The 18,622-nt window shown below is 24.8% G+C and overlaps 1 protein-coding gene across 1 annotated transcript; it reads right to left on the reverse strand.

Annotated features, from left to right (window-relative positions):
• Window positions 1-395: 395 nt before the first annotated feature.
• Window positions 396-11,485, reverse strand: LOC132926953 (hemoglobinase-like). Its single transcript, XM_060991379.1, has 10 exons — window positions 11,265-11,485; window positions 7,115-7,212; window positions 5,832-5,913; window positions 5,524-5,609; window positions 3,523-3,676; window positions 3,361-3,433; window positions 2,782-2,900; window positions 2,422-2,706; window positions 1,703-1,870; window positions 396-1,610 (listed from the first exon to the last, which is right to left on the reverse strand). Exons 1-10 carry the CDS (start codon window positions 11,415-11,417, stop codon window positions 1,494-1,496), a joined length of 1,335 nt encoding a protein of 444 aa, XP_060847362.1. The 5' UTR covers window positions 11,418-11,485; the 3' UTR covers window positions 396-1,493.
• Between the last annotated feature and the right edge of the window lie 7,137 nt (window positions 11,486-18,622).

Genomic DNA, 18,622 nt, shown 5'->3' on the forward strand with positions numbered 1-18,622 from the left:
ACCTACCCATAAAATAAATGAATCAAAAATTGTTATCTCATATTAATTTATTTTATCCATCATGAAAATATTGAAATATGCAATAACTATATTGTCGGGATAGTACGATGTTTATTAACAAAATACAAATTATATAATTGACAATATAATAATATTATTTTACTTTTTATCCACCTTTTTTCAACCACATTTTGTTTCACTGTAAGTATATATTGAATTCAGAACAAAAAAGTTTTGACTTAGTAAAAAAAAAATACTCGTACGTTAACACTCAAAGGTTACAGCTGTAGAACTTTTTTCTCTTTTTGATCTTTAACTTACATTTTTTATAGTATCATTTTTTTATATTAAATTTGGCTTAGAAGTTAGAACAAGCTTAAAGCGTAAACACAATATAAATTTGTCAATTTTTGAATTTTACAATCATTAAAATCATTCATTATAATTTATAGTCATTACGAATAGAGATAGGTAATATAACAGTTCAAAATATCCGAGAGAAATTCGAAACTTTGAAATAGCCCATTTTGATTCTAAGCCCACGGTGTATCTACTACTTATGATGTTTACAACCATAATAATAATATAATAACTGATTGTAGCTTAAGGAAATAAAAAAGTAGCTACAATTTGAGAGTAAGCTGTAATACTAGGCTGTTATATAGACATAAAGGTCTACTTAAGTTTGATTTATATTTTAACGTGAATTGAGCAATTCTAATAAAACTTAACTCTTATAGTTTAAAAGTTATAGGTACGTAATTTAGTAATTAAAATTACCTAAAAAATATTATTCTACAAAATACAAAATTAATTTAAGTAAATTATTTTATCTAATACTAATCTTTTAATATTATGTACTATTTTATTGTACGTCATATTAATAAATGTAACAATTTACATTGTAAACTATAATCAAAACATTCAAAACATATTATAAGTTGTTTATTAGTCGTACAATTAATCCATTGTAAAATTATTGTACAATAAATACACCATGTTGGTCGTTGATATCATAATATTATAAATCTATATAATTAGACGACTAAAAATATTAATAATTTATAACAATTATTCTTTCTGTATAATAATTATAATAATAATAATAGCTAGTAGCTACACGTTTGAAATATTCATTTTAGCTACATAATATAATTGTATCGCTCAATAACAACGATATACACATTTTCATTAATATAACAAAGTATATAATTTTATTTTTAATACACAGAATCGCGATAATAAAAGGTGAAACATAATAACAATAATTTTGGTTGAAACTATTAGAATGATGAGCACAGTAAATAACATAGAATAATATAAAAAGCTACTATTCGCACGTTGTATTATTGATGCATTTAAAACAATAATATGACGTCCGTCGATTTACCGCTTTAAAATTTAACTTTATTGCGTCACTGCTATAGTAAACATTTGTAATAATCAAATTAAGTGAAATAATGTTTATTATTATGAGAAATAATAAAACCTAATCAAGTACATATTTTTTCTATGGCTTCGGCAGCCGTCATCTGTTGAATACTCATAACATCGACATCACATAACTTTGCTAACATGTTAAATTTCTCTTGATGATTTCTCACATTGTCCTAAACAAAAAAAAACAGCAGTTTGCTTCACTCATATTCTATACCATCTGCTAATAAATAACTGATAATTACAAAATGTACTATATACTTACATCCTTCTGCGGATTAATACATTTGGCGTCGAACAATGATAACAAGCCATCGAAACATTGATTTTGGCGCATGTCAATTGGCTCTCGTTTCAAAATCATGTTCCTAATATGTTCGTTTGGAATGACTAACTGGACAATATTATTTAATATTGCTTGCATGATATTTTTCTGTAACGAAACAGTATTTTAATTTTACGATTTATTATTGTTATTTATTATATATGTTAAAGATGTTAGACGTGAAATAAATATTATTATGTTATCATTGCAAATTAACCCAATTGCCAAGAGTACTTTGTATAACTATTAGGTGTATTAATAATTGATTGGGAAAAAATAATCTATATTTTGATATCGCACTCCAATAATTAAATATAATATTATATAATTATAGAATATAATATAATAATTGCAAATATTATAGTTTGTATTAGTTTGCATACATTTTAAATTTTTATAACTCCGAGAGTGACGATATTATAAAAGGCATATTACGCTAATCATATTTCGTTGATTAAAATAATGTTTGCTCTTCGAAAACTAATAGGTCAATTCGAAACTCAGATTTTATATGCCTAAATAATTAATAAATAACAGTGAATACTTTTGACAACCGGATTTTAATCATGATGAACCGCTGACGAACTGTTCTCGCAAATTGGTTCCTCGCGGACTACTTGATTTACATAAAACTATTACGTCGAACGCTAATAATTTACCTTTTGCTCAATAGGGACATGTTCATCTGCCGCAGTCATATCACCTTTAATTATCGTATCTTTGTCGAACGTATAGTGCTTGGAAACGCCACTGATGGGTTTTATTTCCGTTTCTGAACTCGACGAATTGCGATTCTCGTAACCGATGAATTGACTAATCGGTAACTTTCCGATATTCCAATCACCGTAGAGTTGAGGGTGTTCTTTAGCCGTGTGTGCTACGATATCTCGGACATTGTCGAAATGATCGAACACGCTTTGACTTTTCCTTAATCCGTCAGGATTCTATGCAAATTCAAAATAAAACAAAAAATTATCAATTTATTCGAATACAGCGAATGAATATATTATTGATGTTACGTTTTCGGCATAATTCATCCAAGCATATGAGAACAAACCGGCAAGACATGGTTGTATGTTTGTTTCGCACCATGTGCCCCATGTATCTTCGTCTGGTCCACCAGCGGTAATCGCCAAAACTGTTATCAAAATAGATATCAATAATGGTAGTTATATTTATAGAATAATAATAGAGTTAACTTCTTAACGCTGTCTTATAGTACTATCTCAATCTCAAAAATATATAGCCTATAAAAATTAAAATTAGGTAAACTTATTTAAATTCAATTATTTATTTAAAATTTGTACATAGAATAACAATATTAACTATAAATAAAAACCATTGTGAACAAAAGATTAATATTCTTATAAAATCAATTCATCTAACATCTTGATATTCTTAAACTAAGAAAAAACAGCACATCACCTATTAGTTATGGTTATTGATTTGAATATTGCCAGAACCAATACTGTTCGTATAAATTAAATACTAGTAGACCCTTAACGATAAAATATAGATTTTTATTTATTATATCTATAAATAGTATTCTTATTAAAATATTATTTCATTAAAAATTTATCCAACCAGAATAAACATACCGTTTATATTATGAGGAAGTGTATGATTATCAAACATAGCAGCAGAATGACTCGATTCTAAGTACATCAATATCTATATTAAAACACGAAATATAATTAAACCCCTTGCATTTTAATATTAAAATTAACTTAAAAAAATTTATTTATTTATAATATTATTACATTTTTATATCTATTACGGTTGTGTAATTTTTTAAAAGTTGATACAAGTTCTTCTCCGTGTAAATCGGTGTCTTCGCCAGAATCCGGGAATTCAACATATCCATCATGGCCACCAAGACCGGTATGGAAAATGAAAATATTGTCTTTATTCGTACTAAAAATATAATTTATTTCAATAAACTATTATACTATTAAGTATAACTATTTAATTTTTAAATTTTTAGTTTTATAAAATATGTATATTCTATGTGTATTAAATAATATAATATAATTTAATAACCTAACTTTGATTCTTACATTTTCTATGATTAAGTATTCTTGTAATCTTATGAATAATAAATATGAAAAAATACAATATATCTTTTAAAAATACAAGTAGATATAACACTTTTAATTATTTACTAAAAAATTATTTAAAAATATAAATTATAATTTAACTAATAGTTAAATGTTTTAAATTTCTTTGATTCGGTAATATATTTTTAATTACAAAAAAAAACTAAAACCGTTATTTTTCTTACAAATATCCAATTACATAAACATTTGATTTTCATACAAACATTAAAAGTTAATGCGACTTTATACTAAACTTTTATTTTTACTCCGTTAAAGACAAATTAATAGTATTATAGGAACCTTATAGGTATATTAAAATGTCTAACCTTAATAAAAAAAATTAAATTGTATGAATTTTAACTACAAAATAATTTTCATATATTTGTGATTTTAGTGAATTTTGTCAAACTTTGAATGCATTGTAAACGTATCAAACGCTTTAAAAAAAATTGTAATTGAATTTTTTTTAACTAGGTACTGTAATAAATTTTAATGGTGAATCGTCAATTTAAACACAAGGTATTTGGTCTAAAAAGAATAATTTTATCAACATAAATCGAAAAAAACTTAAAATGTACAAAATGTAAAATGTCTATAAATATTTCAAAAATTAAATCAGTAAATGAAGTGTAGAAAATACTATTGTAAGTATTTGGCAAATATTTCAAATTTCTACAATTATTAATTTTTAAATTATAAAAAAAAAAAAAATCTATTCTGTGAAACTAGTGTGCGATCATTTTCCTGTGTGTGTAATATTTAATTTGTTTATCCCGGTTATTTTTAAAGCACTCAACATTTTTTACTTTTTACGAATTACCAATTAGATCCAATTTTCTACAAAAATCTATCCTTAAAATTGATGATCAAAGAATTTTCATAGCTCTAAAATACGATCAACTGACAAAAAAATAAAATATACATTGTATCAAGAGTAAACCAATACATTTATTGCTCAGCTTAGAACCTAAAATATGGTCAGAGAATCTTTAAGAAATTAAACAAAAATTTATTGATTCCAAACAGAACTATTTTTAAATTTGTATACGCGTCATAAAATATTTATTTTCATAAAGCAATTGTTGTAAGTTTAGATACCGGACAATACATCACGTTACTTATATACTGTACTATCCGTAGTGTTATCTACATTTAATCTATATAAACTTTAAATTCGGTACACATTAAACTTTTTGACCTTTGCAATTTCTAAATAAACCTAGAAAAAAGACACACGGCACACAATCGTTGTACAGTGAATATACCCCATAGCTCCGCTCGGAACCTTAAATTGAATTTTCTTCACGCGCATTTATAATGGTTTTCGTGTGGGTGGGTCAACTATTATAAAATACGATCAAGAGTTTTATAATTATTTATCGTGTTCAATTTGAATTTCTAATAAAATTCGAGTTAATAGTACACAATCGTTAATTTAACATCTTTATCACACACCTTGTAAACGTTTGTAAATAAATTCATCTTTTTTATTATCTAAACGCAATACATTAACGAAATAGGCAACTTTATGGGGAAGAATAAAGAGTTCTAAACGTGTGAAACTCCGATAGGTATTTATGGTTTATTTTTTTTTTCAAATAAGAGATTAGTTACAATGACATATAAAGTATACATATTAAATTTCTAATATAATACCAAACTTACCTCAATACCACTCGTTTACTTCCAATGTGTTTTACATTCGCCGCGTGTCCTTGAATTACATCTAAGAATACATCTTTTCTAACATCCTACAGATTAAAACCATTACTTATTACTTTTTTACTTGTAAAAATACACACTGAATCAATATAATAAAAAATAATATTTTACTTTAGTAAAATTAGTTCTGTCTATTAATATAACTATACAATATAATTAATTTTAATACAACTTATAATATTGTATTTAAATAACTTATTATTTATGAATCAACGAGCAATTGTTGTAAGCAATTGCAAAACCGTACTTACTTCACCAGTGTAATCAATTGGTACACCTTCATAAACATTTGTACCATTTGGTTCATTTCTAATCACACCGGGTTCGGGATTTCTAAAAAAAAAAAAGTTCGGTATTTCAAAAATAATTGGATGTTTGAAAATCAATCATTCGTCTTGAGATAAGTTAGATGCCTGAATTGAATGATTTAAAATAATTGTTTATAATAGCAACACGATTTTAAGAATATAACTTGACAAGTTTTGATTAGTATTTTTATTATATATAGATTCACGCATCAAATGATTACAATTTTTGAGTGAAATAATTTCAAATTAATTTTTTTAAATAAATATAGTATACGAATACAATATTTTATAATTAAAAACATTTGTATAATTTTTTCAATTCAAAAACTGAAAGTAAAAAGTACTTAGTAAGATCAAGTAACGCCCAGTAAAATAAACTGAGTACCGAAAACTTTACGGCTTCTAATGTTACAAATTAAAAATTTAACTTCTTTTTGTTTTGTTTTTTCATTTAAGTAATAATAAAGTTGTAAAAAGCGAATCAAACAACATTAAAAACAATTTATTTTGTATTTAAAAAAAAGTGTAATACAACAATCTTTATTACCCTGTTAGAAAAACATGTTTATAGTAGTCCAAGTGTTGGGCCTATATTGTTTTACTAATAATTTATTATAACCAATTGCTATTTTAGAGTTATATTAGGTAATATTAAAAACAATACAATTATAAGATACGTATTATACAATACAGTAAATACACATTAATTGGTGTTAATCATTATATTTGTTCGTGTCGAGTAAAAATAAAGTATTATTATGTTATTATCATGTTTTATTTTTTTTTTCGGAACAATAAATGCTAATGAAATGGATAGATATAGTTACAGATAATAATAACAGTTTTTTTAATTTATATGTAATTTATTAAAGTTTTATGGTATCTTTTTTAATACATTTTATTTTATTTGGAAACATTAGTAGGTAGGGACTTTGGTAGGCACTTAAATAGTTAAATATTATTATTCTTTATTTTGTACTCAAAAATTACTCATAGGTATTATAGAATAGAGAAACGTCTTTGTCGGAGTGCAAAAACACATAGAACAAAAACCATAGACAATACACTTATAAAGATATATAGATCAACCATATTAAAAACTCAAATCTATTTATTTTGTTTTTGGATATTACTTTGGTTATTTATAATTTATATTCCTACAGTTCTTTAAATATCCCACTTTATTACTATTACTATATTAGGTTTTTAGTAAAATAATAACTTACTCTGAATTGTATGCAATATCATCGAACATAAATGTAATAATACGGTTCTTTGGAATGCCATTTGCTCTTAGTATTTTGTAAGCATGACATACGTTGGACTGAAAAATATGTTATTAAATGCGATCATATTATGTTATAATATATAAAATTCCGAGCTAGTTATCTCGACATATCAAATTCAATTTTTAACGATGTCAATAATTATTAAATTTTTTAGCAAAACTAAGTATATAAACACCATTCCACGCGTATATTGGTTGTTGGTTAGTGGTTAGTGATTCTATATGTATAGTCATTAATAAATTAAATAAGTAGACAGGAATACTGTTGTCATTAATATAGGTAAGATTAATGATAAAAACAGTGTTAAATTAAATATACAAGTAGATTACAGTTATAGATCACATTAATAATTACAAGGGCTAGAGTCCTAGAAAACCAAAGTTAAAAATAATTTGAAGGCTAATTATTGAGGCTAAAAAGTAAAACCTTGTAGAAGAGCTAAATAAAAATATAGCGGGTAAGCTCCTAGACCCCCTCTAGTTATGCCGATGCCTAATGGTTTAAGAGCTATTGACGACATAATTCATAAACCATAATTATTATAGAATGGTAAATTTAAAACTTTCAACGACTGTTGTATTATGTATCTATATGTTATATTACACATTTTATGTAAATTTCAATTTTCAACTAAATATTTTTTTACTACGTAATATGTTCATTTTTTAGTATAGCATAAAAATTCTACTAAAAGCACTTTATTGATATTCAACCATATCACATTATATGAAACAGACCTATTAAATTTAATATAAGTATACCTAAACGTGTCTTATTTTTGGTGATTTTTCGGGGAATATCCAAAATATCGCTTAATGACCCGATGAAATTCGAATAATTTTTTAATATTCGAGATAAACTGTAAACCTGACTTAAAAATATACCTCGAAACATGTAGTCAGATCTAATAAAATTAATTCCACTTTTGCAGTTTGAATATAAATGTTTTGATAGGCACGAGTAAAATACTAATACGTTGGGATTTTTTTTTTGTAGGGGGGAGGGTCGAGATATGAATATACTCCCTCAATCTCAAAATACGAAACTGTACTTATAAGGCTGCAACGCATGCAAGAATAATACCTAAAAATTAATAAGAATACATTTTCTCGATATTGATAACTCGCTCTTCGTTTATATTTTTAAATGAGTACAGTATACCAAGTATAATGTTTAGGACATTTATACTAAGGATTATATAACTTTATACACATTTACGCGTTAAGAGTATATTATTGCACTATTCATATCCTCTCTCAGACCCAGGGAAAAATGAAAAATTGTCATTAATCAAAATCAACCTTATGTTATTAGCTTTAGTATTAGAGTGAATTGATATATTAAAATAAGCATTAAGTTAAGAACATTATCATTATGTCTTTTTGTACGATGATTTTATGGCGATATTTTAATTATATTCAAGATAGCACGTCAATACTTCCAGTCTTTTCGAGTCACAGATTTGAAATGATTGTTTTGATAAATGGTGATTGAAAATAATTTGTTTATTTAATTAACACAAGTTAGTTTTATTAAGTGTAGACTGTAGATAAGTGTGAGACTGGGGCATGAAGGTGTCTTGAATTCAACGAGGACTCTGAAACATTTGAATATACTGTGCTAAGTGCTTATACTTTGTATTATAATATATATCTAAGAAGTTCCGAGAATTTCGAACTCGTTACAATATGAATGTTTTTAATATGTAAATAATATGTTTAATATTAAATTCAAAATTGTAATATATTGCATAAAAATTGAAATTATGTAAAAAAAAATCCAATGTACAAAGACAGATAACGTGCTTCAAGTTTGAAAATAGGTTAATTCACTTTCATACTAATACTAATAGCACAAGTTTGGTTACCTACATTAAACGCAAATTTTGTATGTTGCACGCAAGTCAGTGAGGGAAAAAAGTGGTGAAGTATTGCGCTGTCGACTGTCGTCCTCTTAAAATGTTATGGTAACGCGAAAATTATGTCCTATCCATATTTCTGCTAAACAATAACTAATTTAAAAGTATATTAGCAGAAACGTAATTAAATCAACAAACATTTTAACTGACGTCTGGCAGTATTTTAGGTTTCATTATATCTACTAGTAAATATTTCAGCATCAGTATTCTAGCCGACAAATATTTCTACCGAAAGTATTTTAGTCAATATATTACTTCAGCTAATAGAATTTTACTAGACAAATATTTCAGCTGATATTATTATTTTTAGCCGTAAATTATTTGTTTCCTAATGTTTTTTTCTTTCCCAGCTGCTTACTATAAATAATAATTAATAAATTGTATATTTAAATATTAAATTAATCAAAATAGGAATATGTTCCCTCTTTTTAAAGGGAGCTAATATTTATGTGTCATCTCATATATAATATGATACCTAATAATAAAAAAATGTCGTTGAATAAAAATGTACGACCAATTGTGTTTATACCAAAAAATATATAGGTAATAATCATAACACATTTACATAGATACTAAATGTATTGATCTGTTGTTCAAAATTAGCATATTTTTATAATGAATATCAAAAAACATATACTACATATTATATGTCACAGACTTAAAAATTATCTCAATAAATGAAATACGGCACGAAATTGTTAAACGTTAACAAATATTTTCAAATGTATTTAGCAAATATAAACACGCCAAGTACATAAACGATGAATTTTTATTTTGTAAACATAATTAAGATTAAGATTAAATAATTTTTTAATTAAAAATTGTTTGTATTAAGTAAATTTAATTTGTATACATCATTATTCACTACACGCACACAATAACAATACATTTAATAAGTATAATACTTTTAGGCATAAATGTAAAATTCATTTAAATGTAAACTCAAATGGGCAACTCTATATAAGTAAAAAAAAATAGCTATTAGGTAATTATTTTATTTTTTAATAACATTTATTATTTAAATTAATAGATTCATAAAAATAATCCATACGTGGTATATATTATCGAACACATCGATAGTATAGTTAATATACAATAATTACATTTTATTTTTTATTTTTTCAAAAGAACGACTTAAAATATTTAAATGTTATTGCTTAAATAATTTTCCTCACATACCTTTTAAAGCAAAAATGTTTTATTCAATTTCTGGTACTATTGTGTGATAGTTTTAATAGAAAGTACTATAAGTACCTAAGTCGGGCTAGTTATATAATTAAGCTTACCATTTTGGTACTATAAATAGTGTACAATAATATAATATAACATGTATAATAATTACATCGTACTGACCACTGAAGTAATGAAAAATTTGATTAATAAAAATGCCGCTTATAAATTTAAATATGTTATAAAAATTATTTTTAGACTATAATTATACTAATCTTGTCACGGTGAAAAATATTATATAGTTACATTTATTGTTTAAAAAATTCACTATTACAACAGAAAAAATAATATTATCCAAGAATAACGTATTTTGAATTAACAATTAAAATAACTATTTTTAATTAATTTTTTTTTAAATAGAAACATTTAAATATAGCTTAATTATTATACCTAATTTACTTTAATTCAAAATTAATGGGATACACATACACATTAATTTCAAGACATAATTATTCTAAATACACAATTTAATTTTGCATATTTTTGACATTTTTGCTTATAAGTTCATAGCTATGATTAAGTAATTACTTTTCATATGATTTTGTAGTATAATATTATTTATAGGTAGTTTCTCAAATTATTATTACAATAATATGTTAGTATGAGTATATCACCTATTAAATTGACGTAAACTCGTTAATACTTGAAACTAAATCGATTAAAGTTAAATTATACACATGTATTATTAATTTCAAATAGAATATTACGTGAAGACCGCGACAAAATTATAAAAATAAATTATGTAATAGTTAGGTACTAAAATATGTAGATAAGTAAAAACGTTTTTATTTTTTCATTAGATCGCGTAGCCCAATAAATAATTTCCTGTTGGAAAAGTGTTAAAGCTAATAAACTATAAATATTTATTTTTATATTTTTTTAGTGATTCGACCAATAAGTAATCGGATCACTGGAACAATAATAATATTATTATATTACCTGATGTCGATACCGCATCCACCTGTGAGAGCCAGCAACGAGAACAGCCCATATATTATTATTAGACGAGTTATTCGGGTCGTTTTCATTTATATGTGCACTGAATACTATTGCAATGCAAAATGCAGATAAAATCCATGAAATTAAAAACATGATTTAGTCGAAAAACTAATTATATATTTTGTAAGTAAATTGATGTAATGATATTTATTTATTACCTATTGAACAGTTGAATATCGAAAATCTCGTTATATATACAATTTTGTTCAAGAGGCTAATTGTTTTTTTTGTCAATGATTATTTTATCTAATTATACATAATATAAGATATTTCAAGTGATATATAAGTTAAAATATTATAATATATTGTGGTTTTTTTATATATATGTATGTATTAATATATTTTATTCTAATTATTATCAAATTATATAATAATCATTCCACTACAGTTTTTGCTATATGGGCAAATGAATACAAGTATGCATACTTAAAGATATTATTAAAACTGAAATATAAACTTATCCTTATAGCAGATATAGTCAAAAAAGATTTTTGTTGTTTTATGATAATATTATTATGAAAACTGTCAAAAACCACATAGCCCCGATGGCGATTGTCGAGTATGATTAATTTAGATAATAAATAATCTCCATCAATAATTATAACTGTCACATCTGTGTCTTAAATCTCTATGGCAGATCTCTGGATTAGAGTTTTGACGGTATAATAATAAATTAATAATAAAATATATTTGGACGTATTTTTATTGATTATATCCCAATTAGAAAACACTATTTTAAGATTTTAGACTACAGGTAATGATGCCACTAAAAGAGGTATACAACTGTGAACTCACAGAAGACTAACATAATTGATAATAATAATTATTACTATAAAAAAAATAGGGTAAGCTCTGTTGTGCGAAACCAAGTGTCTGACATATTTCGTCATAGAGTAATGACTAAATGGATGTATTAAGTTTGAATTAATTTATAAACCATTGTATACGATGAAAAACGATTCTGAGCGAAGATGGATTGACATTTAATATTTCTAAGAATATTTTTTATGTATTTAATTTTTGTTCAATAATTTATTTTTCGATATTTTTTATTACACGTGTAATACAACTTTAATAAAGTATATAAACTATTCGTATATGAAAACATACACATAAAATGTAAGTTTGATGTTTTGTGTATGGTTATTAATCGTAGTAGATTTTATAAATTTCTACGTTATTCGTTTTCATCGATGGTATTATAACATTCATAATCGCATAAGACCATCAATTCAATATTAAGGGAAAATTAAAATTGTATATTTAATGTGAGCAATAAACACAGTCCACATAATTAAGTTTATAAATAATATCAAGTTTTTATATTTTGATTTTTAATAATCATTTTGTGTACTCGACAGCATTGTCTCTCGAGTAGCTGCATATGGATATAAAATTATTTTTGAGATATATAACGATTTTTAAACAACACCTATTTATATGCATTATTATTTACAATGCACTTACAATACCCAAACAATTTATAATCTATCAAGTAAAGATAATTTTTTTTTAAGTACATTTTTAAAATAAACCATCAGTTTGAGTAGAAAAACTACTCGCGATCGTAAAATTAGTGACCTTGAATAGAATAAATAAATAGGAAAATCTACAATTTATAATATTTTATTTTTGGTTTTTATAAAAACCTATGTATTTGTTGGTGTACTATTATTATATTTATTAAAATATGAATTCACTGAATTATGTAAGTATATGATTTTCACAAAATATACCATCAAGTAAAGATTAATAACTATAAAAATGATAGAAGTAATAAAAACAACAATAATAACGATTTAAAAACATACATTTTTTTGAGGGTAGATTTTTTTTTTATTTTGAAATAAAATATAATTATTTCCGTCTGTATAAAATACTATTGTTGTTTTATTTGCAAAGGATATTTTGTTCACTTGAAATCTGAAATAAAAGGAGCCACACTACAATATTACTTCCGTCATTTTATATATTTGCTTAATAGTAAGTATCCTGTTATAGTTGTTATATTGTCGGTAATATAAGTTAGGTATAACTAATATAAGAGCATATCCATATCAACTATAATACACTGCACTGTCTGCACAACTTAAACAATATGATTGACAGTATTTGGTGTAAGTACGCATTTTTATATTATGTATTTTTGTACATATTAGAATTCAGAATATTCTATTTAATTTCTATCTATTGTATAAATATAAAAAATAAATTATAATCGAATGCATTGTATCATATCGATAATAAATGACATTTAAAATTATTAAAATTTTGTATTTTAATTAATAATAACGTATATGTAATTTGCGCCAAAGATAAAATGTATTCACTCCACTTTCTAAGAAGTTGTAACTTAAAACTACATAAAAAAGCATTATATGTAATCAGCGCAATTTGTAATTGAAAAAACTATAATTTTTACCCAATTTATAATTATAAATATTAAATATACTTAATTTTAAATCATTCGTCAATAATCAAATTTACGTTAATTAATGTATTTCAAAAAAATTATCAAAATGTACATAATTAATTCAAAAAAATAAGCTAAATACTATGTATATGTATATACGTATATAACTAAATGGGTAATATTTTAGTTAATTAATATGTAAAAATCAGGAATATTTTAATTAGTTTATACTTTTATAGGTACAATTTGTCACACTATTTATTCATACCCAATAAATGTATCAGATAAATTCTAACTAATTAAATTAAAAGTATGGTATACAGATTACAATATTACATTATGTTTTTTTAGGTATCTCCTTATCTAACATTTTAATCTCTAATGTCTTTCTAGGTTATATCATATACTTATACGCTTTATATTTTATTCTTATATAGATACATAATAACAAAAAGTTAAAACGTCAATAATTGATAAAGTATTCAAAATCAAATAATTATGTAACTTTTGTTTTTATTACAAAAAGACTATTAAAGTAAATATTTTTTCACTTAAAAGATAAAATACGTGTTAGGTAAAGGTGGTGTCAGTTGATGAAAATAATTAAGTTAAGTGAACACAATATGGCTATAATTTATAAGTTAATAATATGTAACAAATAATACGTCTAACTCGCTAAGTTTAAAGTCATTTGAATTGTGAATCGTATACATAGATTACAGCGTTGTATTGCATCCACATTCCATTGTAGAACTAATAAATACTACAGATTGAATAGTCGGTGGTAAGTTTCTCTTATTTTTCCAATGTCTACTACCTACAGGCTACAAACAGAATTATAAAAATCGCTTATATGCACACCCACACAAACACAGTATAATATATTATTATGTCAGGAAAAACGCGCAATACGTTTTATTGGAAAAAAAATAAGTATAGAAATATAAACACGGATGAGTGTGCCCCTCACCATACACCCTCGCCACGGACTCTAACGTCCACGGCATTATATATAACATATTATCCCAGATTACTCGAACCAGACCGTTATCAGTGATGGTCCGAAGATCGATATGCTATTCAATTACATGGGCGAGCACTACTCCAAAAGCAGTCAAATCCGTGATCGCAGCAGCTCTCGCGGGGGTTGGATTATTAACCCACCCCCTCGCAGCGGCTTATTTTGTACGATGCTCTGCAAATGACATTATTTCCTACAGCGAGAACATGATGGGGGGTAGCAGCACATTTTTCGTTGTATTTTTGTTTTTCACTTCGAATCGCAGTGTTCGGCGGTAATCCAGCAGTCCTGCAGCTATATATACATTATATTATATATATATATAATAGATAGGTACCTACGGTTTTTTCACTTATAAAAGGAACGGTTCACTATAAAAATACAATATATATATAGTTATTTTATCGGATTTAAGTCAATACGCTGCGCGTGCACCACGTCCACTAAAAATATAAATCTCCCCGCCCCAAAAAAGTGGCGATTGACTTTACAATTTTTTTTCAACTTGGTTCTCGATGAAAAAAATGTTGTTTATAACTTATAATAAAAAGTAATAATACAAAAATAACAATAATAATAATATATTAATAATTTATTAATTTTAAATTATAATACAGAGCGTTAAATGTATTGATTTTACATTGATGTGTTGTCATCGCCTTTGGGATGAAACAAAAATGTTTCAACTTTTAACTTTGGGAGGTGGATTAGATAGAAAATTAAATCTTAAAATGTTTAAAAATATTATCTTTAAATATTTTTAAAATTTCCAAAAATCAGAATTTAAATAAATTTATTATTAAAGGAAAAACAGGTTGGCATGTTAGCTGAATCACATAGTAAATTATTATATTGGTAATTAGTAATGTTTTATATATTTAATATTTATATTTATAATGAATTATAATATTCTATTTATTGAAAGAACAGGGAAAATGAGATCCAGGACATTTTGGTGTGTCGGTTTCAGTGTAAAACTGTTTTAACATCAATGACTCAAGTTGACTAAAAATTATTTAATTAAAAAAAAAAAAAATACTATTAATAAAAAAATACAATTGAAAATCTATAGAAACATTATTATTGTTACGATATATTATGTTTCACACCTCTTATAAATCTGTAAAACCATTTTAAATGTATATGTTTCTTAAATTATTTTTAATAATTTTAATATTTTTTTAACGTTTTAGGGGAATCATCCTGATTCTAATTTAAACAAATATGTATCCTTTCTGCTGGCGTTTTTTTAAACACATTATGAATGACCACACAGTGGGATGAATCACTCCCATTTCAACATTTAATCTTTGGTTGGCAAACTTTGTATGCTTATTCTTTCAATGTATATACCGTTTAGAGCTCGCTTTTTAACATTCAAAATTGATATTGAAAATCTAGCGGATTTCATGCATATAATCTTCCAACATAATTATCATCAAACCATTCAAGCAAGGATTAAAATTTTTTGGTAAATATATTGCATCCAGCGCGTCAATATTGTAAATGCAAACAAATTTGATTGCAACTATCATTTTAATAAAATTAAAAAAAAATCTGCTTCGTTATTATATATATAATATGACGTAGTATAAAATATGCAATTTACCAAATTTTTTGTAAGATGAAAAATAAACAATAACCATAAATAATAATTTATAAACATTTATGCCAAATTGTCCCATTCCCATTTCTAGGAAAATAAATTGCAGCGTTACCTCTTTAGCTTCCGTATTTTTATTTTGTTCGTATTTTAATAAACATCATATTATATACTGTATATATATATACACGCAGAACGTTGATATTCCGTTGTGTACCTACCTACCTACGTTCGTCATTCGCTTTCTACTTCAATATCAAATTATTTTTCAATTCTGCCGTTATATCTACTGTGTGTATATATATACATATATATATATAGTATGTATATATTGTATATGTGGCTACACGTAGGTATCTATGCACAGCTCGAGAAAAAAATCGATGAAAAGAAAAAGCCCGTTTTCATCACAACACTGATATTGTAATTTGAAATATATAATATAATATAATACAAATACCTGCAATATATATATATATATATACACACAATATTAGTATTTACTCTTTTTTCTACACTGCATTTACACCTCGGGCGGCTGTATTTGTTTATATATATATATATATATGAACACGCTAAATACATTGTGGACAATGAAAAAAGTTAATAAAAATAGATAAAACGCACAGATATATATATTAATAAATATAAGGGTAGTGCTGTATAGATACTTGTGAATCAGCTTATTTATTCTAATATACGTTTGTATTTTAAATATGATGGTATTGTAGTAATATTGATATAATATAATAAGACATTATGACGTGTAGATAATATAACACGTGTATAATATATTATATCGAATGAAACGATAAACGTATTCTTATTTCAAAATCGTCAATATAAACATTAAATAATATATAAACGTCCAAGATCTTATGTTATATTATATTGAAAGGAAAAAAATATTATATCTTTGATACAAAAAGAAAAAAATATTACCTGATGTTATATATAGGTACCTCAGTGCAAATAATTCTTTGTAGATGTTCTGTTTGCTTGTAGTTACTTAAACATTCCAAATCGGACCAAACGGCGAACTAAAGGAAGACACGCGTGGCTACAGTTACATCATAAATTATATTATATTGGTACCTACTTGCTTATGGTCATTTGGATAAGAAATAACGCTGAGTCAAGTTGTATTATAAGATACAGATACCTACAAAATAAACTATATAAAGAATTTTTGAGGTTTAAGCATTCTTCTAACGTAATCGTATTGTAACATTTATATTTTTTCATTTCTTTTCTTTTCTTTTATAATAGCCCACGAAAAATATTAAATTTTATACAATAGCCAATAACCAATAACGTATATTTTATTTAATATTTATCATACGGTGCACAATACCTACACATAGATAATACATAAACCATATACGGATAATTTCATTCGAAGCCTGCAATAGCTAACAGGTCGCATACTAAAGTTCAAACCTTAACAGTTTTAATGATAGTTATAGTTAAACCATATTCTTATAAATTATGTTCTTAAATTTTTAAATCGTCTGATCTAATGTTAATTATTAGTTTATAGCATTATAATTTATAATATATTACTCAACTCTATGTTTTGTTTAGTTATCAACAAGCTATTAAATAGTTTTTACTTTAAATAAAAGTTACAAGACAACTAGCTGTACCTACTAATTTTAATAGTCTTAAATACGAAGTCGAGCATTATTATGTGTATTATTTTGATAAAATATACTCTATATCAGATGAAACAACGCTACAGTAAATCATATGTCGCCGCAGTTTTGAAAATCGTCAGCATCATATATTCATATGTATTATGTATACAATATAATTTATGGTAGTATTATAAATTATAATTACTATTTATTATTATTACTTAATGATTAATGCCAAATGGTCCTTAATCGTTAAAGTTTATGTAAAATGTATAAGACCGTTAGTTATTGCATAAAATAATGGTATAAGTACCTATTACAAAGTACATTAATTATTATTTTACGCATACATAATACATTAATATAATATTTAAATTATCTAAATAAAAACCGATCAAAAATCAAAATGGTTCACGCGAAATACGATCATATCGTATATAGGTATTATATAAAAATATGATTAATTATTATTTATTATTTGATTCTGTTTTGTTTCCACCCATATTAATAATAACACGTTTATGTATATAAGTAAGATAATATACTATACCGTTATATATAATATACCTACAATATATGTTGAAAATACATTTATTACTTATTAGTTTGCAATTTTTAATTATA

The sequence above is a fragment of the Rhopalosiphum padi genome, chromosome 3 (genome assembly GCF_020882245.1).
Source record: "Rhopalosiphum padi isolate XX-2018 chromosome 3, ASM2088224v1, whole genome shotgun sequence".
NCBI lineage: Eukaryota > Metazoa > Arthropoda > Insecta > Hemiptera > Aphididae > Rhopalosiphum > Rhopalosiphum padi.